General features: G+C 31.9%; 1 protein-coding gene across 1 annotated transcript; it reads right to left on the minus strand.

Annotated features, from left to right (window-relative positions):
- Window positions 1-15,956: 15,956 nt before the first annotated feature.
- LOC132722595 (uncharacterized) lies at window positions 15,957-16,460 on the minus strand. Its single transcript, XM_060707116.1, has one exon. The coding sequence runs from the start codon at window positions 16,458-16,460 to the stop codon at window positions 15,957-15,959; it is 504 nt and encodes a 167-aa protein (XP_060563099.1).
- Window positions 16,461-26,962: the final 10,502 nt, after the last annotated feature.

A 26,962-nucleotide genomic window follows, 5' to 3' on the forward strand; every position in this document is an offset into this window, starting at 1 on the left:
AGCGCATATGGCTGTAAGGACCATCATAACATATTCAAGATTATTTGTGAGAAAAACGAACTGGCTACTGTTCTGGCGTTGAAGTTTGTGTTTTGCCGATATTAAAAAGTACAACAACGCACATTTAGCCTTTCTTTATAGTTTGCTTTTCGGTATACCTAACACATTTGGCGAAAAATATAGCTTCATAAGATACTAGTTTTCGGCATCTATTCCCACAACTATGTCTGAATTTGCACAATCCTGCATTATTTAACAATTTTGCATTACGAGATATATACGACAATTATATTATTGGTGCATATCGAATCAAAGTCAACTTCTGCATCTTTCTTTACCAAAATATTACTTTCAGTGATAGTATAGTTCATCTTAAGTATAAGACCGTTTTTCTTATTTTTTCCCAGATATTTTACACTACACTTTTAATTTTGTATACCAGTGCTCGCCTGTTCTTCGCAAGAATACGACTTGCGCTTCCATTCTAGACCGCGTGCTTTCAAACATATGAATAACGGATAATGCTAATTAAGAATACACCGAAAGAAAATTCTTCCAAACATGGATCAAATTCTAAGAACATTTAAAATCAGCCATAATAATAAAAACAACAACAACAAAACCCAACTTACATGACGGTTTAACTACATGTATTACTAATATTTATCATAGAACCCCGTCTTTTACTTTCCTTTGAAAAAATCGTATATTTTAATTATATAAGAAATAGCTTAATCATCTATTAACCATGAAATTTATTATATATAAAGATAAAGTGTTCCGTTTTTATGATTAGAAAACATTTTTATCTTCCTCAATATTATTTATATTATTAATATGTTATGTATCATATATCAAAATAATGATCTTACCTTTCCCTACTCTTCTTTTTCTGTGACTCAACACAACAAGTACATTACCTGACCTTATTACATAATGAAACCTCACGAAAATCACGAGAATATTCAAAAAACACCTGATTTGTGAACGAATGAATTACAAGAGCGTAGCGGATGGTATCTTTGCTTGGCTTTGGAATGCTTTCTTAAACATGATAAAGTACATAAATAATATGTTACTTGTGAGTAAAATTAATAAATACTAAGTTAAAAACTGATGAATGGATAGAAAAACAAAAGAGTATGTAGGTAAGATAGTTACCGCACTCGGAATAGGTCTGCATAGTATTTACAGACCCGGTGGCCTTTTAAAAACCTCGATCGCTACGCTCTCTCGGTCTTCAAATCGCCACCCGGGTCTGTAAATACTATGCAGACCTATTCCTCGTACGGTAACTATTACTTATCTCTTGTTACAAGAAAAACACTTAAGTATAATACACGATTTTAGAATAAGTGAATTCAATATTTACAGCGACAATGTATTACTTTTATTTAAGATTAAAGGCGCTTTACCTGGTATCGATGAAACAATAATAAACCAACAAGGTGTTTATTTTAAATGGGATGTCGACTGTAAGGATCAGTTTAGACGTGGTATTATAGGAATTTTACCGCGGTTTAACGATATTTTAAATAGCAATGTTGCCAATTCTATTGAAATAAAACAAATGGTTCTTGGTGTTTCGCATTTAGTTTCCGATGTAGCAGATCCATTATTTAAGCATATTTTAGTAATAGTAACAACCGGTCATATCCAGAGAGCAAATGGTTTGATTCTGAGTGCGCTCAGGTAAAACGTATATATAAAGATGCATTAGCTATATTTAATGATAATAATAAATCGACTGAATCTAGGTTTTCACTTTGCAATAAAAAGAAATCTTATAAAAAATTGATGCGTAAAAAGAAACGCGCATTTAAAATTAGAGTGGCAGATGATTTACCCGTCTAAAAAACAGTAAACCAAAAGATTTTTGGAAGCATTTTAAAAACAAGCGAGAGACTACTGACTCACAAATTCCTATTGATGATTTCCGCGATTATTTTAAAGGAATATTTTCTGATATTCAAAGCACATTTATCGAACAAGTTGAAAATTTCAATAGCAACAGTGATTTCAATATCAATAATGCAACTTTCGAGGAATTAAATACTCCTATTACTTTTAATGAGGTACTGTCAACAATTAAACGTCTTAAAAGTAACAAATCATCTTGCCGAAGCGATAATTTGTTAAAAACGAATATTTTATCTCTACGGCAAATATACTCGTTGGGCATATAACAGATTTATTCAATAAGATTTTTATACCCCCACAAACGAAGTTTAGGGGGGGTATATAGGAGTCAGCTTGTCGGTCGGTCGGTCGGTCGGTCCGTCCGTCCGTCGGTCGGTCCACATCATGGTTTCCGGACGATAACTAGAGTTTGGAATGAGGTATTGTAATCAAACTTGGTATATAGCAACCTTATGTGGAAACTCCGGTGGGTATAACATTTGGACCCCCTGGGGTCAAGGTCAAGGTCACCGTTACTAAAAATAGAAAAATGGTTTCCGGACAATAACTAGAGTTAGGAATGAGATATTGTTATCAAACTTTGCATATAGCAAGCTTATATGAAGACCTGGGTTGGTATTGCATTTAGGCCCCCTGGGGTCAAGATCAAGGTCATGGTTACTAAAAATAGAAAAATGGTTTCTGGACAATAACTTGAGTAAGAAATGAGATATTGTAATCAAACTTGGTGTATAGCAAGCTTATATGAAGACCTGGGTTGGTATTGTTTTTGGACTCCCTAGGGTCAAGGTCAAGGTCACTGTTACTAAAAATAGAAAAATGGTTTCCGGACAATAACTAGAGTTAGGAATGAGATATTGTTATCAAACTTGGTGTATAGCAAGCTTATATGAAGACCTGGGTTGGTATTGCATTTGGACCCCCTGGGGTCAAGGTCAAGGTCACCGTTACTAAAAATAGAAAAATGGTTTCCGGACAATAACTTGAGTTAGGAATGAGATATTGTAATCAAACTTTGTGTATAGCAAGCTTATATGAAGACCTGGGTTGGTATTGTTTTTGGACCCCCTGGGGTCAAGGTCACCGTTACTAAAAATAGAAAAATGGTTTCCGGACAATAACTAGAGTTAGGAATGAGATATTGTTATCAAACTTGGTGTATAGCAAGCTTATATGAAGACCTGGGTTGGTATTGCATTTGGACCCCCTGGGGTCAAGGTCAAGCTCACCATTCCTAAAAATAGAAAAATGGTTTCCGGACAATAACTAGAGTTAGGAATGAGATATTGTAATCAAACTTTGTGAAAAGCAAGCTTATTTGGAGACCCCAGTTGGGATTATTAATTGAAATATTTCTTTGTACACAGTTGATAGTTTGTGTTGAAAGTTTTCTTCAGACTACTTTTTTTTCAAAAAGCTGCTGGTGGGGGTATTAATCACCTTCAGTGATAGGTCTAGTTGATTCTGGTCACTTTCCCGAAATTTGGTCTCAAGGTTTTATAGTGCCATTACATAAAAAAGGTCCAAAAAATATCCCGAATAATTATCGTGGAATAACTCTCATTAGTAATTTTGGAAATTTTTTTACTTCTGTTCTTACTAGAAGAGTTGAAAAGTGGTTTGATGATAACAATTGTTTATCAGATGCACAGTATGGCTTTCGTAGGGGTAGTAGTACAGTCGACGCGGTATTTGTTTTACATAACTTGAAAGAGCATGTTTTAACTCAAAAAATGCGACTGCCATGCGCTTTTATAGATCTCACGAAAGCATTTGACTCTGTTTATAGAAACGCTTTATGGTTCGAATTGTTTAACATGGGTTTTAATGGAAAATTTCTAAAGATGTTCCAGGCTATGTATACTGTTGTTAAATCATGTATTAAGTATTGCTACACATTCTCAGACTTTTTTGAAATTTCAATTGGTCTTCGTCAAGGTCTAAATAAATCACCGGTTATGTTTGCACTTTTTTAGAGGACTTAGAACTATATTTACAAAACAGAATAAAATGTGGTTTGTCAAATTTTGAACTTTGTATCATTATTTTACTCTTTGCTGATGATATGGTGTTAGTAGGACAATCTATAGAAGATTTACAATCAAGTCTAAACTTATTATATGAATATTGTACATACTGGGGTTTACAAGTTAATACTTCAGAACCAAAAGTCGTTATATTTAGAAAAAGGAGCCCCTTGAGACAGAACGAAAAACTTTTTTATAATAATGAACAATTAGAGATAGTTAATGATTTCAACTATTTAGGAGTCGTTTTAAATTATACGGGTTCATTTGTTTTGAATAATCAATATATTATTGGAAAAGCCTTAAAAGCATGTAACGTTCTACGTTCTTATCAATAAGGTAGAATTATCACCATATATTTCTTTACAATTATTTGATTCTTTTGTTGGCTCTATTCTGAATTATGCATGTCCTGTATGGGGATTTTCTAAGTCAAAAGATATTGAAAGTGTACATCTCAAATTTTGCAAATATATTTTAGGTGTTAAGAAAAGTTCCAGCAACAGTGCTGTATACGGAGAATTAGGAAGATACCCTTGATATAAAAACAGATATGTTCAAATGATAAAATATTGGTTAAAGATTTCAAATACAAATAATATTATTTTAAATACGATATATAATAACTCATTAAAACAATGTTTAAATGGTGTCAAAAATTGGACAAACAATGTTAAAATATTATTAGAAAATTATTGTTTGGCAGATGTATTTTTGAAACCAAATGACATTAATATAAATGAATTTTTGGTACATTTTAAACAAAGAGTTTTGGATTGCTTTAAACAAAAATGGCAAGCAGATTTAAACAATAACAATGTTTTAAACACTCTTTATATTCATCTAAAACAGATTTTAATTTTGAAAATTATTTAAATACTATCAAATCTAAATATTTAAGGTGTAGTATTACGCGTTTAAGAATTTCTTCGCATAATCTTAGAATTCAAACAGGTAGATATGGTAGGAATAAAATAGATAGACAGGAAAGATTATGCCAATTGTGGCAATGCTCTGAGATTGAAGACGAGTATCATGCAGTGTTTACCATGATTTAAGAATTCGATTAATTAAACGTAATTTTTATCATAGACCAAGTATGTACAAATTCATAGAAATGCTAAGGTTAAACAATAAATTAGTTCTAAACAATTTTAGCAAATTTATTTATTTAGCCAATATGAAAAGAAATGATTTATTGAATTAATATCCTAGACTTTAAGACTATAACAATGTTCATAATATTCACTGTAGGACACTTTATTAGTGAAAATTGCTGTTATGCAATATCTGATTCATATTTATTAGAGCTTATTCTCCATATTGTATAAACTGAAACATTAAGTATTCTCTTTCAATTGAATACCAACCGTGACAAAATGTTTTATTTGTATTACTAATTGATGTATAACGAGATACATGTAAATGTATAAGTTAAATAAAATTTTCTTCTGTCTTCTTCATATTTTGAAGTAAATGTCAGACAAAAAGAATCAGCACTAAATAAAAGCATCTTAACTGATTTTCAATAGAAAGAACAATCACTGATTTTCAATAGAAAGAACAAAGTAAGTTTGAATTAGATTTGTGGCGAAACAAACGAACAGATTCATACAGTTTTAGGAAAATCGATTCGTATCCATTCATATTAGTTTTGGATCCAAAATAAGATGAACAACGTGTTTTACTTTATCACTTATTTTCCATCAAAAGGAGTTGATTTTGGCCTGTCATGATGTAATGAAATACTTCACATATAATAAAATATATAGCCAGGTGGAATGGTTTCACGACCGACACACTAACACATTTCTAGTTAATAACGTTTTCAAAATGAAGCTTAATGTATGTTCATGTGAAATTTGACAGAATAAAATGATGACGTTAAACAAGCGAAACCGTACAGTACGCTTCCATTTCGAATAAGATTCCAACAATTATTTATTTCTGGTATATTCTTTTAAAAAGTATGAAATTGTATGTGTTATTTTGTCAATGATATCCCAATGAATGATTTTCCGGCAGATTCTCTCATAAACAACATTACATTTATTGATTGATTCATTGTAATATACGATTGTTTCTTGTTTGTTTATTTGGTGGAATGGTTTTACGGCACACTAACACAGTTCTAGTGAGTAACGTATCTTTATGTATGATAATGTGGAATTTGAAAGAATAAATTGATGACAAGAAACAAGCGAAAACGTACGCTTCCTTTTCAAATTAGATTCCAACAATTAATTTTTCTGGTATATTCTTTTAAAAAGTATGAAATTGTATGTGTTATTTTGTCAATGATATCACAATAGATGATTTTTCGGCAGATGCTCTCATAAACAACAACATTACATTTATTGATTGATTCACTGTAATATACGATTGTTTCTTGTTTGTTTGTTTGGGTTTTAACGGCACATAGACACATAACTGGCCATACCACGCCGAACACTATTATTGTTTACACCTTTTACACATTTTCTCAAACAAAAACAAGTGTTTGGGGTCTAAAGACAGCATTTCTAAATATTTGAGACCTTCAAAGGGGCGGAATAGGCGTTAAAATACGTCCATTTGAAGTAACTAACTAATTTACATTATCTTTAATATATGGATGTATGTTAGCCATACTTTTGTTGATCTTTTCATTTTCTATCATTGTCAAGTATAAGCTACACTAACATTTTCCAAAGAGCACAAATCATAATGTATTTTGTAACAATGAATAATGTCTTATAAAAAAATATGCTTAAGGCGCTGCTAGGGAATTATAGTTGTGTATAGGTAAGAATCGATCGGTAATAAGGTCGATGCACGAGACTTTTTTTAAATAAAGAGAATTAATGTATCTCTAACGAACGCACAAAACGACAAAATTTAAAATGGTGCAGGCTCGGTTTGATTGAGCTTGTTGGAAAGTGCAAGTTACTGTCAACGCCCCTATACACCGATTTAAGCAGTATAACATAAATATATTAAGGAAGTATTATTATGCGTCCGTTCCATTCATCACTGCATGCCAACATCAACTATATATCAACTGAATAACACAAGACCTCAGTCGATTGTGTTTGTTTGATTAGTTTACGACACGGGACACCAACACAACATTTCCAGTGAATAAAGTATGAAATTGTTTTTTTAGGCCCAAACTGGGTAACCCCGTTTATTCACCCCGTAATAGGTATGAGAGGGTCGGGGTCATCCCCCTCATACCTTACATTATTTATACATGTATATCACATTGTTATATTTACAAACAAAATATCATAATTTACCTTAAATTTTATCATATAATTAAAGAATACAAATAGTCCATTTTACACATGTACATAAGTTATTTAAAAAACAAAATCAAAAGAGAACCTAACATAAATATAGAAAGTCAGTGTAATTTATTCGATAAACAATCTTACAATTTGCCATCTTTTAATTTCAGTGTCAGTCAAATTGGTATTTTTGTAAATTGTCCAGGCTAATTTAAGGCTATTTTTAAAGCCATTACATGTGGGTAACATTTTTGTTTCTCTTAGACAAATATATGTTTTTTCTTAATTCTAAAAACAATATATCATATTCGAAATCCTTATCTTCAGAACCTAAAAATGAAAGATTTACAGTTGAAAATATTGTCAAAATTGTGTATATTATTTTGCAAATATTGAAATAAAGACTGAACTTTTTGACATTCCCAAAATAAATGTATACGTGTTACAGAAAGTACACATTTTATTATGAACAATTTTCATTTTAAACAGCAGTGCATTTGTTGCTAAAGTTCTGTGAAATATTCTAGTCTGAAACCACTGAATTTATTAATCTTTGGTACATTTAAATACATAACTATATATCAATGACCAGTTTATGTTATTATCTATGACGTATGTTTTCCATTTTTCCTTACTTGTTGGTACGTCTGTATTTCTAACAAAAGTTTCATACAGGTGTTTCCTATTGCTATTTGTAATAATAACAGCTAACAATAGGATATTGAACATTTAGCACATCAGTTTTAATGGTAGTATTTAGCTTTAGCATGTATGATTTTATAGCCTGTTTTAAACCATGATATTCTTAAAAATTAACTTGTTTGCCTATACACTGTTCTAAAAGATTTAACTCAATAAAATCACCTTGTTCATTAAGAATATCTTTCACAAATCTGATTTCTTTGTCATAAAAATATTTAATGTAGATATATCTATGTCCTATTGAAAAGCAATGGTTATAAAACAGTGGCATATGTAATATTTGTTCAAAACTATCTTTACAAAGTTTATCAACAAAGGTCATGTAAGCTTTTAAAACATCAATCCAAGGAGCATTCTTAATCTTATTTTTAATTAATATACAATACATTTTTCCAAAGTTAAAAACTTTATCAATATTAAACAATGAGTTCACAAACTTATAACATTTACTATAACAATTACTAACCTATCTTTTAAACCATTTTATTTTTAAAGAATGAACATAACTACTAATATCTACCATGTTAAGACCAACTTCTTTGTATGTTTTAATGATTACAGATTGTTTTATTTTTGCCTTACCTTCCCATGTAAAATCATAAAATAAATCATTGTTTTCAAAAAAGCAGTATTAGCTGTAGTTAGGCCTATAAAACAATGAGTAAATAAAGGAAGTAATATTGACTTAACAACAGTGATTTTTCCTAGTGGAGTTAATACCCTTTTTTCCAATGACTAATACTATTTTTTACTTTCTGCAGCTTTTCATAAAAATTTAGATCAATCGTTTTTTCTAAATTTCATCAAAATTTAATCCTAACAGTTTAAACTGTATGTCACCCCATGTTAGTTTCCACCTTGTCTTAATTGATCTAGTACTATATTTAAGAGAACCTATCCAATTAACCTTGGTTTCTTCTCCAAATCCCTCCAGAGGTGTGCACGTCGCGGAGAAGGCACACGGCAGGTCAAGATCAAGTCATCTCAAGTACCAGAGGTGATTGGTTGACCTGTCGTGACTAACTCTGGAGGGTGGCGCTAACAAGAGCCGTTTTATGTCAACCGCCTGTTTGCAGCCGTCACGGAACTTGATGCTTTTCCGGTATTGTCTTTCCTCCATCGAACAAGATCGGCATGAAAAAGACGTCCCCGATGAGACTTCTAGAGTGGACCGGCATGGACTCTGAGATCTCGGACATATGGAATTTCCGGCGCCGAGCTAAAATAAACCTAATACAACAAAAAAAACCTTGGTTTTTTCAAAATTTATCTTTAAACCCGAAATTTCAGTAAATTTATTTAACAGATTTAAAGCAGTATTAAGTAATTTTTCTGAACCATCCAAAAGTAGTGATGTATCTTCCGCAAATATTTTATGTTCCTCGCCATCGATTTTTATACCTTTAACATCTTTACATTGTCTTATTTTAACTGCTAAAATTTCTGCACACAGAATAAAGATATAAGGAGAAACTGGATAACCTTGTCTACAACCTCGTTTAATTTAAAAAAAATGGATAAAAAATCATTCAATATTACACAAGTTTCAGTATTATATTAAAACAGAGAAATCCATTTCCTAAACATTGGACCAAAATGAAACAAGCAATTATCATAGTATTGCAAGCAATCCATAAGTCCCCTACCGGTTAGAACTCCATCAACATTCTGAAGGGCCATTGGCCATTCACTAATGTTTCAATTTTTCTCTATTTTAAGTCAATTTGTTGGAAAAGTTCTTTAAAAGTGATCACAGGAAACAGTTTTTATGAACAGACAGACAGACTGAAGGACACTCTAAAGTTAATATTTGAAATATCCCTGTTACCAAAATATAACATTTTTAAAAGCAAAATTCTTAAAGAGGAGATAACTCTTGAATTAAAGATGCAATTTCATAAAAAATTTCAGCTCTTTTTGACTAATCACAAATATTGTAACAGTTATATTTGCCATGTTTCAAGCCTATTTGTTGCCAAGGCAACCAATATTTTTTCAAAATAGGAAGAAAAGATAAGATATGCATAATCTCCAGACTGCCATCTACCCATATGTCAAGTTTCATAAAAATATTTCCAGTACTTTTTGAGTTATCACTGGATCCAGTTTATGTGTAAAATTTGCCATATTTTCAGTCTATGTGTTGCCATAGCAACCAGAATTTTCAACATAGGAAGAAAAGAAAAAACGTGCATAATCTCCAGACTGCCATCTACCAATATTACAAGTTTCATAAAAATATTTCCAGTGCTTTTTGCGTTATCACTGGATCCAGTTTATGTGTAAAATTTGCCATATTTTCAGCCTATTTGTTGCCATAGCAACCAAAATTTTCAACATGGGAAGAAAAGAAAAAGACGTGCATAATCTCCATACTGCCATCTATCCATATATCAAGTTTCATAAAAATATTTTCAGTACTTTTCAAGTTATCGCGGGATCCAGTTTTGTGGACGGACGGACTGACGGACTGACAGACAGACGGACAGACAGACAGACGGACGGAGGGTAAACCTAAAGTCCCCTCCGGTAAACCGGTAGGGGACTAATAATGAGAGACATTTCTCTATAAATGTAAATGATAAAATATCAAAAGCTTTTTCAAAATCAATCATCATTAGTAAACCTGATATATTATCTTCAGTGTATTTCATTATATCATACAATTATCTAGTATTTTCACCAATGTACCTATTTTTAATAAAACCAGTTTGATCTTTTGACCCTAAAATATCTAAAACACTTTTAAGTATGCTTGCTATACTACCTGAGGCTAATTTATATACTACAATTAATCAAGTAATCGGTCTCCAGTTTTTTAAAAAATGTTTAGGCTTATTTTGTTTTGGAATGAATGTAATTGTTCCTAATTTTTGATTTCTAGAAAATGAATTAACCTTATATGCATAATTAATAGCTTTCACAAGAAGATGTCCAATTCTATTCCAAAAAAGTTTTGAAGAAATTTACTGTAAATCCATCACACCCAGAGCTTTTATCATTTTTCATATTTTTTAATGTAAAGGGGGATTTTATCATATGAAAGGAGACCTTCAAGCTTGAGCGATTCACTATCAGACAACATGTTAATATCACAATCTCTCAATTCTCTATCAATATAACAATCATTCAAAGTTACATTTCTGTATAATTTTTCATAATAAGCACTAGTTTCTGTAATTATATCATTTTGATCATAAATAAAAGTTCCATCATCAAGTTCCAGAAAAGGTATTGTCTTAGCTGAACAATGTGATTTCTCTAAATTTAAAAAGTAATTAGAAGGTTTTTCTCCAGATTCAATCCATTGTGACCTTGACCTAATCATAGCACTCTATATTTTATAGTTTCTTAATTGAGTCAATTCATTTTGTAAATGTTGAAGTTCGTCTTTATTATCATTTGTCAAGTTTTGTTCTAGAAAGATAATTTCTTCAAATATTTTTTTTCACATGTTTGTTTGTTTTGTGTTTTTACGTCACATCGACACAGTATAGGTCATATCGCGACGTTCCAGCTTTACTGGTGGAGGAAGACCTCAGGTGCCCTTCCGTGTATTATTTCAGGCACGAACGGGCACCGGAGTAGAACCACCGACGTTCCGTAAGCTAGCTGGATTTTTCTTTCTTTAGCCTCTTTATTGTTTATATCCAAAACATAATCTATATTATATACAGGTAAACAATATTGCAATTTTATTTCATCTATTTTCTTAATAATGATATCAAGGAATTCAATGTCATGTAAAAGAGCATTATTAAATTTCATAAACCTTTTCCATGATTAACAGGAACAAAACAAAACTCCAAATATATCATTGAATGATCAGATCTATAACTAGCATCAATGTCACATTTACGTACAAACTGATATAATTTTTTTGTTATAAGAAAAAAATCTTTAATAAAATGTGTTTCTTGCAGACAAAGTATATCAGCATATTTTGTATGAAATAGATTAAAAACATCACGCCTCTTGATGCTGTCATATAAACCACGGCAATTGAAGTGAAAATTTTAATATTACTCATTGCTAATTTTTACAAAAAAAAACATCATTATATCTAAAATAGATGTAAAAATTACACTTGACTAAGTTAAATATATATTACCAGGGGACACTTTAAACAAACATACAGACCTCAAAAACATAGTGTAATATGGTGGCATATAAAAAATAAATTACACTTACTGCAAAAAGCAAGAAAAAAAGGAGTAAAAGTTGTGTTAAATATAAATGAATCGTGCAAAAATATGTTACTGTGTTATTTTTTTTATATCAATATTTTTTCACTTTTCTTAATAATAAATGTGCCAGAAACCATAAGCATTCACTGTGATGAATTACTCAATGCATTTTTCAGCATGTTTTGATTACAATAATAACATAAACTAAATTTAAACTAAATAACCACCGGGCTGGAAATAGGGCCCTGAAATCAACCAGAGCACCTCCCTGGCAACGTAAAATGCAAGCATTTTTCCTCTCTGCCAAAGCAGGGCGCCCCCAGGGTGCTGGGGACAATACTAGCCACCCTCGCTTGAGATGTCCCTGACCCCATATCCAGCAAAGGATGTGATAATAGAGTAATCAGTTTAAGGAACTTTTAATACAGGGAATAAGAAAAAAAAAACAAACCAATAAAGCATACAAAAAAAAACACCATTGGACATGTGTATCAATGAAAAGTTCCAAGATAATGGCAAGAAAAAGTAATTATCTAACAATAATCTTTGTAAGGGAGGCAATTGAAATTGATGTATGACCATTGAAATTATTTAAGAGAAGTAGCTGTATGCTTACATATATGCATATACATACATATTACACATAACATTATTATATTCTTTATTTCCACTTTATAGTTATAGTAACATTATATTACAAGTATTTACAAACAGCTTTCTACTATAAACAAAATAGTTGACACATGTACAAAGAACAATATAAACAATATTATTACTTCCAAAATCTTGACAAACATTATACATACACATATCTACACATAACCATATATATATATGCACCTGTATACATACTTCCATATGTATACACATATATATACATACACACATATGTATGCCCCATGTATAGATACATATGTACATATACACAATGGGATCACATATACATGTATATAAATTCTCGACAGAGTAGACAAGTTTCCTACATACAGTAATGTAATAGTCTAGGTAAATCTGAAATGGTTCAAGGTAGGAAACTTTTGTTATGAAACGAAGAATATTATATACTTTTTATGTCCCCTGAACTTTGATTGGTATCATATAAAAATTGTAAACATTTGACTGTAATTGAAGGATCATATCTCGTAAACAATATCTTTCATTTCTAACAACATGTAATGAATGCGAAGATATTCTAATTCTTGTAAGATACTTCCTTAAAGTACTTGGTATTATATCAAGATAATTTTCATATACAAAAGAATCTTTAACATGATTATACAAATACAAAACAGGACTGCTCTCTTTACCAGAAAGCCAACTTTGTAAAAAACAATCAAATACCCTTTGCTTAAATATTGGTAAAAATATTTTACTATTTACGAAATCTGGAAAATCCTAAATTTCACTAAAACCATGATTACATAATAACAATTTAAGATTTGATAACCAATTTTTCTTACCATTATTACAGTCTTCAAGAGCAATGCTATATACATTTTTAAGAATGATATTATCTGTCTCAAGCATTTTAAACCAGAATCCTAAAATCTTAACATATCTTGAAATATATAAAGGATAACGTGCTAGTTCACCATACACAGCAACATTACATGAATTAACTTTTACATTTAATATTTATTTACATAATTTAAGTCTTTCAATGTCCTTTGATTTAGTAAAACCCCATATTTCAGCAGCGTAATTTAAAATTGAACAAACAAAAGAGTCAAAAAGCTGACATAACACTTTAGGTTTTAACTGATATCTATTACAATTAATCAGTAGTACATTTAGAGCTTTATGAGCTTTACCAATCAAATGTTCTTGATTTAAACAAACACTACCAGTATAACTAAGTATTGTTCCTAAGTATTTGAAGCTATCGACAATATCTAAATGTTTCCATTCGTAATAAAATAATTCATTATTTTTCAAACCTCCACGTCTTCTGAAAACAACAACGTTGGTTTTATCAATATTTACTTCTTATTGTTTACAATAAGCATTCAATATCGTCGAACTTCTATTTATATCATCTGGTATATTTCCTAAAATGACCATATCATCAGCGAACAGTAACAAAATCAAAGCAATATCGTTTATATTCAAACCACTATTTATATCCCTTTGTAAAAACAATTCAAAGTCATATAAAAAGAGGGAAAATAAAATCGGTGAAATACCCTCCCCCCCCTTGACGTAGACCTACAGCATAATTAAAGAATTCTGAGTAACTATTACATATCCTTACACACGATTTTACTTTACTATACATGTCTTTTACTAGGCGTAACAATTTACCTCTAATCCCACAATTACTTAATTTTAACCAAAGCGCGTTTCTCTATATACAATCGAAAGCCTTCTTAAAATTGTGCATCTGACAAAACATGGTTTTCTGCGCAATATTGTATTTTAATCTTTTATTTAAAATAGATGTGAATAATTTCGATAGACAACTAACAAACGTAATTCCTCTTTAATTATTAACATTATTTTTGTCACCTTTTTTATACAACGAAATTACCATACCTTCAGACCATGTGTCTGGGAAATACCCGCCATCAAGTACATAATTAAAAATATCACAAATATGCGAGGATAAAATATCAATACATTCAATAAAATATTCATTTAACAGGCACTCAATACCAGGTGATTTATTTGTTTTTAAAGTTGTGATTGCTTCCAAAATTTCATTTACAGTTATACGTTTATATAAAATATCATCCGATCCATTTAAATTTTCAAAATCATTGTTGCGTGAAAAATCTTCGGACTCCGTGTTACTTGCTTGGAATATATCATAACCTAATTCTGAAAAATACTTAAAAAAAAATCATCTAATGAAATGTCATGATTTACCTTATTATTACATGTAAATAACTTCCAAAAGTCTTTCGGCTTAGAAAATCGTAAGCTCTCAATTTTTTCAACTTTTTTCAATTTAAACAAACGTCTCTTTTTCTTAATCAAATTCTTATATTTAGCTTTATAAAAACACAACTGCTCCCTATTTACAACACTATTATCTACTTTAAAATTATTTAATGCGTTTATATACAACTTTTAGCTTGTAAACAATCATTATCAAACCACTCCTTATCCTTAACAATACATTTATCAATAAATGTAGGCTGATTATGTATACTATAATTCCTACAAAATAACGGATTCGCAATTTCTTGTATCACATTGTTAAAGCCTAATAAAAGAGAGTCTATCGCAGAACGATCAGTTAAATCTACATTATGACATAATTCGTTTCATACTGGTAATTTTCCAATAAGATTCGATCTGAAACTATCTCTAAGTTCGGGGGACCATACATATTTAAAAAAATTGTCATTTTGTTCCCTAAGTTTACACTTATAATCAATATTGAAAGAAATAGGGCAGATGTCATTTTGTATAATATCAAAGAGGTCAACATTATGCACATCATACGCTGGCGAATCCTCACACCATATGTACACACAACATATGTAAACATCTTCTTGAAACTTGAATTTTTTTTATCTAGCTTAATCCAAATTATAGTATTATAATGGTTTTTAACAATACTAATAACACCTTGTAAATAATCTCTATAATATAGCGCAACACCTCCGCTGCTACGCTTGGCTCTTCTGTGCTTGAATTTTGTGTAATAGTTATGCGAAATAAAGCCTGATATATAGATGTTGCTGTTTTTGTTGCACCAAGTTTCACATAAAAATATAATGTCATGTTCAATAATCGAATCAATAAAATCCTGGTTACTCCTTTTTATTTCCGTTAAACCGTTTACATTCAAGGCACAAATACTCAATTCTCCATGCACAAATACTCAATTCACCCTCTCCGCGTTCCTATTTCTGAGCCTTTCCATCAATGTACAAAGTATCATATGACAGCCATGCTTTAATACCTTTCTGCCTAGTTTCTTTCAATTTTGGCAGTAGTTCTTTCCTCTTGTCGATAACCTCTTTTGGAAATTGTTCGTTCACATAACAATCGGTATTCTTTACAAGTTCCCTCTCTTTAAATAAATTAAATTTGGCGACGATATTTCTAGGCTTGCCATTTCTACCATGATTTCCTATTCTGTGCACTCTTTCAAATTCCATTTCTTTAACTAAATCATTTGCTATTTTCATTTTATCTGTCAGAAAATTCTTATCACTTGTTAAGTCTTCATTATTTCCCGTTGGGGCCTCATCAATGTTTGTAAATACTAGGTTATTCCTCCTTGATTGAGATTGAATGTAAACAAGGTCATCGTTGAGTTTTTTGTTTCTGTCTTCAAGATCGGCTATTTTGGATGTAACAATACCAACATTGAAATCTGTACTTTCAACTTTTTCTTCGACCATATTAAGACTTGCATTTGTTTAGTCATTTTGATCCAAAGTTTAACTAAATCTTTGTCATAATTTTTTTTTTCTCCAGAGATTGCAAACATGTTAATTTTGATTCAACATTTCCCAGTCTCGTGTTTACTTTTTCAAGGCATTTCATGATATCAGAGTTAGATGGAGAACTGCCCGCCATTGTTTCACTGTTCACCGGGAGCTCGGACTGGATTGATAAGGCTGTTATATCTTGCGTTGAAATATCATCAAATAAATTGTTCAAATCAAGAGAAATACTATTTTCATCACTATATGATACTGAATTTGCTTCTTTCAAAATGTTACTCACGGTATTTATATCTTCTGGTGATTGTGTATATCTACCTGATTTTCGCTCATCTTTCACTGAATTGTCACTATGTTTCCTTTTTTATTCCTCTTATTACCACCCATTTAGAACAAAAAAATTGCCCAAACAACACTAAAACACACTGATTACACATTTACAAAAGTTTACTACATATTATATCTTTAACATCCAAAAATTGAACAAATTTTCATCTTTTTCAAGAACCAGGAAAAACACCTGTTTACACCTTGATCACGTGACTTACCTTGGTGTTGTCCTGCCAGTTCTTCTCTTCTCTCTGTAAAACTTAATCACTTTATCTATATTGTCAAAAATGTCAAACTTTATTCTTTCTTCCATTGTTGTAAGCCCATATACAGAACCATTGAAAAACCATGCACTCACTATGTTTGGATGAAGTAGACGATTTATTAATCCAGAATTCAATGTTGTATGTCGTCGACAAGTTTGTACCCAGCTTCCTTCATTATTTTCATTTTTCGCATTATTCTTGACTTAACATCATTGTTTAAAGTTTGTTATAATACAGCTCTGCTTTCATGCTTCTTAAATGTTGGAATTGTATGAATTGCAGTTATTTCCCTTCTTTCAAGATTCCCTTCTTTTTGTTTCAGTATGGTTATTATAACTTAATCTGTCAATGATTCCACGATTATTTTCTGGGATACATGTATTAAGTATTTTTATGTTATTTTTTCTTGAATATTGATCATTATAATTTGATCTTTTGGTAGCATCTTTCACTTCAGTTTCATTTTTTTCAATCTGTCTTCAATTTCATCCACTCTTCTGGTTGTGTAATTATTTTCTTTCATAAGTCTCTCCCTTAAGCTTTGATTATCAAATTCTAGCGAGGTGATTTTTTCATTTATCTCTCTTGTTTTTTCAATTACTTCAGCTTTTACCATGCTTTTTATATTCTTTTGCAGTGCACTGATTGCACTTGTAATTAATTTTGACACTATAAGTTCTATATCTTTCTTCTTTATCAAGTGTTGTAAATCACCTTTTAATCCTCCTAGATTTTCTGTCATAATATCTAATTGATTTTGTATCAAAGTCATGTTCATACTTTCGTTGCTTAAGGTACTGTCATTGCTTACCTGATATAGGTCTTTTGGCTGGAGGTTGTTTTGTCCCCTTTGTCACTGTTTTTGACTTACTATTGTTTACATTGTCCCTACTGCCTTGACCTGATCCCTGACCTTTACCTGACATTGTGTATGTTTTGCTATTTCCAACTTAATCCAGCTCAATTAGTTTATAATCCTTACAATCACAGGTAAAAATCCAGGTAAAATCAAGTCTTACACCATGTATATAATCCCAAAAGCATATGATTTCAAACAATGGAAACATTTTCTTTCTCAAATATCTCCATAAATCTTTATTTATTTTTCACTATATTTCATCATCTCATGCACTATATTTTAAATTTCCATTTGATATAAAAAATAATACTATTGAATCACTAAAAACTACATATTTTTCAGAAAAACTTCAGAGCAAATTATCTGCACATTTTAAACTGAAAAGCCCTGAGGCTAACCTATATTAAATTGTGTAATTTTGTCGACGATATAACAATGAATGATTCAGTGAGGAATGAGAAAGCATCATAACATAATGTAAACATTTTGTATAGCAATTTAATATACACTAATTAAACATGGCATACAAAGTATCATGCAATTCATTTTTGCCATACCTTTATTATTTGGACTTGCGAATAATATGCATTAAGGAAGTATAATATGCGTCCGGTCGATGACATCACTGCATGCCAACATCAACTTTAAATCAACTGAATGACATAAGGCCTCATAGTCGATTGAGTTTGTTTGGTTGGTTTTACGGCACACCAACAACAGTTCTAGTGAATAACGTTTTCAAAATGAAGCTTTATGTATGTTCATGAGGTATAAGACAGTATAAATCTATGATGTGAAACAATGAAAAACTGTACACTTTAATTTCAAATTCAATTCCAATAATTAAATTAATTTATCAGGTTAATTTGTTTAGAAAGAGTATGACATAGTGTAATTGTGCCTACGATATTTCAATGAATGATTCAGTGAGGAATGACATAATGTAAACATTTTGTATAGCAATTTTTTAATATACACTTTATCAATCATGGCATACAAAGTAACAGATAATTCATTTTTGCCATACCTTATCAATTGGACTTGTGAATAATATGTTTTGTAAAACGATAAATCAAAATAAATTTAATGAACGATAAAATCCGTATCCAGTCAAAAAAGTTTGGCATCCAAAATAACATAGGCCAAATTTTTTACTTTATTACTTAGTGTTGATTTTGGCCTGTCATGATTTAATGAAATACTCTACTTATAATAAAATATATATCCTGGTGGAATGGGTTTACGGCACTACAACACAGTTCTAGTGAATAACGTTTATAAAAATGAAGCTTAATGTATGTTCATGTGGAATTAGACAGAATAAAATGATGACGTGAAACAAGCGAAAACGTACGCTTCCATTTCAAATTAGATTCCAACAATTAATTCATCTGGTAAATTCTATTAAAAAGTAAGAAAATGTATGTGTTATTTTGTCAATGAATGATTTTCCGGCAGATACTGTCACAAACAACAACATTACATTTATTGATTTATTCATTGTAATATACGATTGTTTCTTCTTTGTTTGTTTGGGTTTTAACGGCACATAGACACATAACTAGCCATACCGCGACGAACACTAACACCTTTTACACATTTTCTCAAACAAAAACAAGTGTTTGGGGTCTAAATACAGCATTTTTAACTATTTGAGGTCTGGAAAGGGGAGGAATAGGCGTTAAAAAGACGCCCATATGAAATAAGTAACTAACTTACATTATCTTTAAAATATGCATGTATGTTAGCCATACTTTTGTTGATCTTTCCATTTTCTATCATTTTTGTTTGTATAAACATTTTTATTATCAGAAGACATATTCCTTCCTGAAAAAGAATCACTGTTAGTGATTCATACAGCTGCGAGAAATATGCTCGAACCCTTGGCATTTAGTACACTTAGTAAAGGTGATGTTACATGGGGAACACTGGTATAGTTTGAAGAACGATAAATCAAAATAAATTTAATAAACAATAAAATCCGTATCCATCACATCATAAACAAAGTGTTTAACTTTATTACTTATTGTTGATTTTGATGTAATGAAATACTTTACTTTAAAATATATAGCCAGGTGGAAGGGTTTTACGGCACTACAACACAGTCCTAGTGAACAAAGTTTTTAAAAAAAGAAGCTTAATGTATGTTCATGTGGAATTAGACAGAATAAAATGATGACGTGAAACAAGCGAAAACGTACGCTTCAATTTCAAATTAGATTCCAACAATTAATTCATCTGGTAAATTCTATTAAAAAGTAAGAAAATGTATGTGTTATTTTGTCAATGAATGATTTTCCGGCAGATGCTGTCACAAACAACAACATTCCATTTATTGATTCATTCATTGTAATATATGATTGTTTGTTTTTAGTTCGTTTGTTTGGGTTTTAACGGCACATATACACATAACTGGCCATACCGCGCTGAACACTTTTATTGTTAACAAAAGAATATTAAATGGATTGAGATAGAGTAAAAAGCTTTTCAGCGTTGGTTACATGATATCACAATAAATGATTCAATGAGGAATGGGAAAGCATCATAACATAATGTAAACATTTTGTATAGCAATTTACTATACACTGTATTAAACATTGCATACAAATTAGCATATAATTCATTTTTGCCATTCCTTTATTAATTGGACTTGTGAATAATATGTTTTGGAACACAATAAATCAAAACAAATTAAAACAAGAGGGCTATGGTGGCTCGAGGTCGTTCACCTGTATATAGGCCCCCGGAGACGGGCCAGTTTTAACCCCAGGGCTTTTATTTGAACAAATTTTGAAGACACCTATTAGAAGATGTTTCATGATGTTAAGTTTTTACTACACACATATAATGTAAAACAATGACCTTTGCACCCCCCGGCAGGGCCAATTTTAACCCAAGGGCTTTTATTTGAACAAACTTGGTAGACACCCACAAGATGTTTCATGTTAAACATCATACATCTTACCTCTAGCTCATTTGGTTTTTTAAAAGAAGATTTTTTAAGTTTTTACTATACACATATAATTAAAAACAATGACACCTCTGGGGCAGGGCCAGTTTTGACCCCAGGGCTTTTATTTGAACAAACTTTGTAGACACTTACTAGAAGATGTTTCATACTTAATATCTAAAATCTAGCTATTTGGGTTTTTTCAAAGAAGATTTTTAAGTTTTTGTCATACACATATAAGGAAAATCAATGACCCCCGGGGAGGGGCCAATTTTGACCCCAGGGCTTTTATTTGAACAAACTTTGTAGACACTCACTAGAAGATGTTTCATGCTTAATATCTAAACACTAGCTATTTGGATTTTTTCAAAGAAGACTTTTTAAGTTTTTGCAATACACATATAAGGAAAATCAATGACCCCCGGGGCGTGGCCAATTTTGACCCAAGGGCTTTTATTTGAACAAACTTTGTAGACACCCTTTAGAACATGTTTCATGCTAAATATCTTAGCTCTAGCTCTTTTGGTTCTTTAAAAGAAGATTTTTAAGTTTTTACTATATGCATATAGGGAAAATCAATGACCCCCCCCCCCTGGGGCGGGGCCAATTTTGACCCCAGGGCTTTTATTTGAACAAACTTGGTAGCCACTCTCTAGAAGATGTTTCATGCCAAATATCTAAGCTCTAGCTCTTTGGGTTTCTTAATAGAAGATATTTAAATTTTTTCTTTCGGTTGCCATGGTAACCATAGTTCTGCATGGAAATAAATTCTTTGAACAATTTTTAAAGGTGACCACCAAAGGAACATTCCTGTGAAGTTTGGATGAAATTGGCTTTGTGGTTTATGAGGAGATGTCATTTAAAGTAAAAGTTTACAGACGGACGGATGGACGACGGACGGACGCCGGACGGAAAAGCGATCACAAAAGCTCACCCTGTCACTTTGTGACAGGTGAGCTAAAAAACCAATGAAATCCGTATCCATTGGAGTTTACATCCAAAATAACATAAACAACACATTTTACTTTATTACTTATTTTCCGTCAAACGTAGTTGATTTTGGCCTGTCATGATGTAATGAAATACTTCACTTATTATAAAATATATAGCCATTTGGAATGGTTTTACGACACACTAACACATTTCTAGTAAATAACATTTTCAAAATGAAGCTTAATGTATGTTCATGTGGAATTAGACAGAATAACATGATGACGTTAAGCAAGCGAAACAGTACGCTGCAATTTAACAAGAGCTGTCAGAAGGACAGCGCGCTCGACTTTTTTAGTGCTTGCCTATAAAACAAAACTTTGACAGTTAAGGGCACACAAGACTTTAACTAGGAATTTCTAAGTACAAATCAAGAAACATTTTCACAGAGTTATCTTCTCTTGCTTACAGATAGGTCTCATGATGGCACATAAGAACTCCAACTTCCAAAGTAATATCTCAAATGGTTAAGTCAACAAGTGGACAAGAATGAAAATCTTAACTGAGTTTCTAAGTCAAAAAGGGCCATAATTCAAATAAAATCCTTAACAGAATTACCTTCTCCTGCCCATGTTTTGGGACCATGATGGTAAAACAAGTATTCCAACTTTCAAATTAATATCTCAAACAGTTCAGTCAAAAAGTGGACTGGTACTAAAAACTTAACCAAGATTCTAAGTCGATAAAAGGCCTTAATTTTTAAAACAAATCCTTGACAGAGTTACCTTCTCTTGCGTACAGATGGGGGTAATGATGTGAAATAGCATTCAAAGTTTCAAAGCAATATCTCAAAGGGTTAAGGCAATAAGTGGATTTTACCCATATTCAATGTATTTTCTAAGTCAAAAAGGGGCATAATTCTGTCAAAAACCTTGACAGAGTTATGTCCTCTTGTCTGTTGATGAAGGTCGTGATGGTAAACAAGTATGGTCAGTTTCAAAGCAATACCTCCATGGTTTTGAAATAAAGTGAGGTGTACAAAAAACTTAACCAAGCTCAATACACTTTCTAAGTCAAAAAAGGGCCATAATTCTGTCAAAAACCTTGACAGAGTTATGTACTCTTGTCTGTAGATGGAGGTTATGATGGTGAACAAGTATGGTAAGTTTCAAAGCCATACTTGTAATACTTCTGAAATAAAGTGGGGTGGTACGAAAAACTTAACCAAGGTGTGACGCCAACGCTAACGCTAACGCCGACGCCGACGCCGACGCCGGGGCGAGTAGGATAGCTCCCCTTTTCATAGAAAAGTCGAGCTAAAAACAAGAGGGCCATGATGGCCCTGAAGTCGCTCACCTGTATATAGGCTCCCAGGGCGTGGCCAGTTTAAACCCCCCAGGGCTTTTATTTGAACAAACTTGGTAGACACCCATTAGAAGATATTTCACGATAAACATAAGGACTAGCTCGTTGAGAGTTTTAAAAAAAGATTTTTTAAGTTTTATACACTTATATTTAAAAGCAATGAAACCCATAGGGCGGGGCCAGTTTTGACCCCAGGGCTTTTATTTAAACAAACTTTGGAGACACTCACTAGAAGATGTTTCATACTTGATATCTAAACTCTAGCTAATCTGTTTTTTTAAAGAAGATTTTTAAGTTTTTGCTATACACGTATAAGGAAAATCAATGTCCCCCGGAGCAGGGCCAATTTTGACCCTAGGGCTTTATTTGAACAAACTTTGAAAACACTAACTGGAAGATGTTTCATGCTAAATAGCTTAACTCTAGCTATTTGGGTTTTATCAAAGAAGAATTTATACGTTTTTGCTATACTAATAAATAAAATCAATGACCCCCGGGGCAGGGCCAATTTTGACCCAAGGGCTTTTATTTGAAAAAAACATTGTAGACACTTACTAGAAGATGTTTCAAGCTTAGTATCTAAACTCTAGCTATTTGTTTTTTTTTCAAAGAATTTTTAATTTTAAGTTTTTGCTTTACACATATATGGAAAATCAATGACCCCAGGGGCAGGGCAAATTTTGACCCCAGGGCCCTTATTTGAACAAATTTGGTAGACACCCATTAGAACATGGTTCATGCTAAATATCTTAGCTTTGGCTCTTTGGGTTCTTTAATAGAAGAATTTATAAGTTTTTACTATATGCATATAGGGAAAATCAATGACCCCCTGGGGCGGGGCCAATTTTGACCCTAGGGCTTTTATTTGAACAAACTCGATAGACACCTATTAGAACATGGTTCATGCTAAATATCTTAGCTCTAGCTCTTTGGGTTCTTTAAAAGAAGATTTTTTAAAGTTTTTACTATATGCATATAGGGAAAATCAATGACCCCCGGGGCGGGGCCAATTTTGACCCCAGGGCTTTTATTTGAACAAACTTGATAGACACTCACTAGAAGATGTTTTATGCCAAATATCTAAGCTCTACCTCTTTCGGTTTTTTAAAAGAAGATATTTTAAGTTTTTTCTATCGGTTGCCATGGCAACCAGAGTTCTGCATGGAATTAAATTCTTTGAACAATTTTTAAAGGTGACCACCAAAGAAATATTCCTGTGAAGTTTGGATGAAATTGGCTCAGCGGTTTATGAGGAGATGTCATTTAAAGTAAAAGTTTACGGACGGACGGACGCCGGACGAAAAGCGATCACAAAAGCTCACCCTGTCACTTTGTGGCAGGTGAGCTAAAAAACGTATTATTCACAAGTCCAATTGATAAAGGTATGGTAAAATGAATTATATATTAATGTGTGTGCCACGATTAATAAAGTGAATATTAAATTGCTATAAAAAATGTTTAGATTATGTTATGATGCTTTCCCATTCCTCACTCATTGTTATATCATCGACAAAATTATACAATTTCATACTTTTTCTACACAAATTAGCCAGAAAAATTAAATTTTAAAATTGAAGTGTACAGTTTTTCAATGTTTCACGGCATAGATTTATACTGTGTTATACCTCATGAACATGCATTAAGCTTCAATTCACTAGAACTGTTGTTCGTGTGCCATAAAACAAAAAAAAAACAACAAGAGGGCCATGATGGCCCTGAAGTCGCTCACCTGTATATAGGCCCCCGGAGCGGGGCCAGTTTAAACCCAAGGGCTTTTATTTGAACAAACTTGGTAGACACCCATTAGAAGATGTTTCATGCTAAACATCTAAGGTCTAGCTCGTTGGGTTTTTTAAAAGAAGATTTTTAAGTTTTTTCTTTACACATATATTTAAAAACAATGACACACTTGGGGCAGGGTCAGTTTTGACCCAAGGGTTTTTATTTGAACAATCTTTGTAGACACTTACTAGAAAATGTTTCATGTTTAATATCTTAACTCTAGCTATTCTGGTTTTTTCAAAGAAGATTTTTAAGTTTTTGCTATACACATATAAGGAAAATCAATGTCCCCTTGGGCGGGGCAAATTTTGACCCCAGGGCTTTTATTTGAACAAATTTTGTAGACACTCACTTGAAGATGCTTCATGCTTAATATCTAAACTCTAGCTGTTTGAGTTTTTTCAAAGAAGATTTTTTAAGTTTTTGTTATACACATATAAGGAAAATGAATGATCCCCGGGGCGGGGTCAATTTTGACCCCAGGGCTTTTATTTGAACAAACTTGGTAGACACTCACTAGAAGATGTTTCATGCTTAGTATCTAAACTCTAGCTATTTGGTTATTTTCAAAAAAGATTTTTTAAGTTTTTGCTATACACATTGAAGAAAAATCAATGACCTCTGGGGCGGGGCCAATTTTGACCCCAGGGCTTTTATTTGAACAAACTTGGTAAACATCCATTAGAACATATTTCATGCTAAATATCTTAGCTCTCGCTCTTTGGGTTCTTTAAAAGAAGATTTTGTAAGTTTTTACTATATGCATATAAGGAAAATCAATGACCCACTGTGGCGGGGCCAATTTTGACCCCAGGGCTTTTATTTGATCAAACTTGGTAGACACCCATTAGAAGATGTTTCATGCTAAATATTTTAGCTCTAGCTCTTTGGGTTCTTTAAAAGAAGATTTTTAAGATTTACTATATGCATATTGGGAAAATCAATGACCCCCTGAGGCAGGGCCAATGTTGACCCCAGGGCTTTTATTTGAACAAACTTGGTAAACACTCACTAGAAGATGTTTTATGCCAAATATCTAAGCTCTAGCTCTTTGGGTTTTTTAGAAGAAGATATTTAAAGTTTTTTCTTTTGGTTGCCATGGCAACCAGAGTTCTGCATGGAATTAAATTCTTTGAACAATTTTCAAAGGTGACCACCAAAGGAACATTCCTGTGAAGTTTGGATGAAATTGGCTTAGTGGTTTATGAGGAGATGTCATTTAAAGAAAATGTTTACGGACGACGGACGGACGGCCGGACGGATGCCGGACGAAAAGCGATCACAAAAGCTCACCCTGTCCCTTTGTGACAGGTGAGCTAAAAACACAATCGAATATCATTCAGTTGATTTATAGTTGATGTCATGCAGTACTGCCAAGAACTGCACGCATAATAATACTTCCTATTCATCAAAATCAATGTCACTGTTCACACTGTCATGTAAAATAAAGTCATTTCTGCAGCCAATTCTCGAATAGTAATCTCTTATTAAATAAATTCTACCTTTACTTTCAAAGCTATATATGTCATTTTGTATAATATCAAATAGGTCAACATTATGCACATCATACGCTGGCGAATCCTCACACCATATGTACACACAACATATGTAAACATCTTCTTGAAACTTGAAAAAAGTTTTATCTAGCTTAATCCAAATTATAGTATTATAATGGTTTTTAACAATACTAATACCACATTGTAAATAATCTCTATAATATAGCGCAACACCTCCGCTGCTACACTTGGCTCTTCTGTGCTTGAATTTTGTGTAATAGTTATGCGAAATAAAGCCTGATATATAGATGTTGCTGTTTTTGTTGCACCAAGTTTCACATAAAAATATAATGTCATGTTCAATAATCGAATCAATAAAATCCTGGTTACTCCTTTTTATTTCCGTTAAACCGTTTACATTCCAGGCACAAATACTCAATTCTCCATGCACAAATACTCAATTCACCCTCTCCGCGTTC

Source organism: Ruditapes philippinarum, unplaced genomic scaffold (genome assembly GCF_026571515.1).
Source record: "Ruditapes philippinarum isolate M1 unplaced genomic scaffold, ASM2657151v2 ctg3093_1_1_1_1, whole genome shotgun sequence".
In the NCBI taxonomy this organism is placed as follows: domain Eukaryota; kingdom Metazoa; phylum Mollusca; class Bivalvia; order Venerida; family Veneridae; genus Ruditapes; species Ruditapes philippinarum.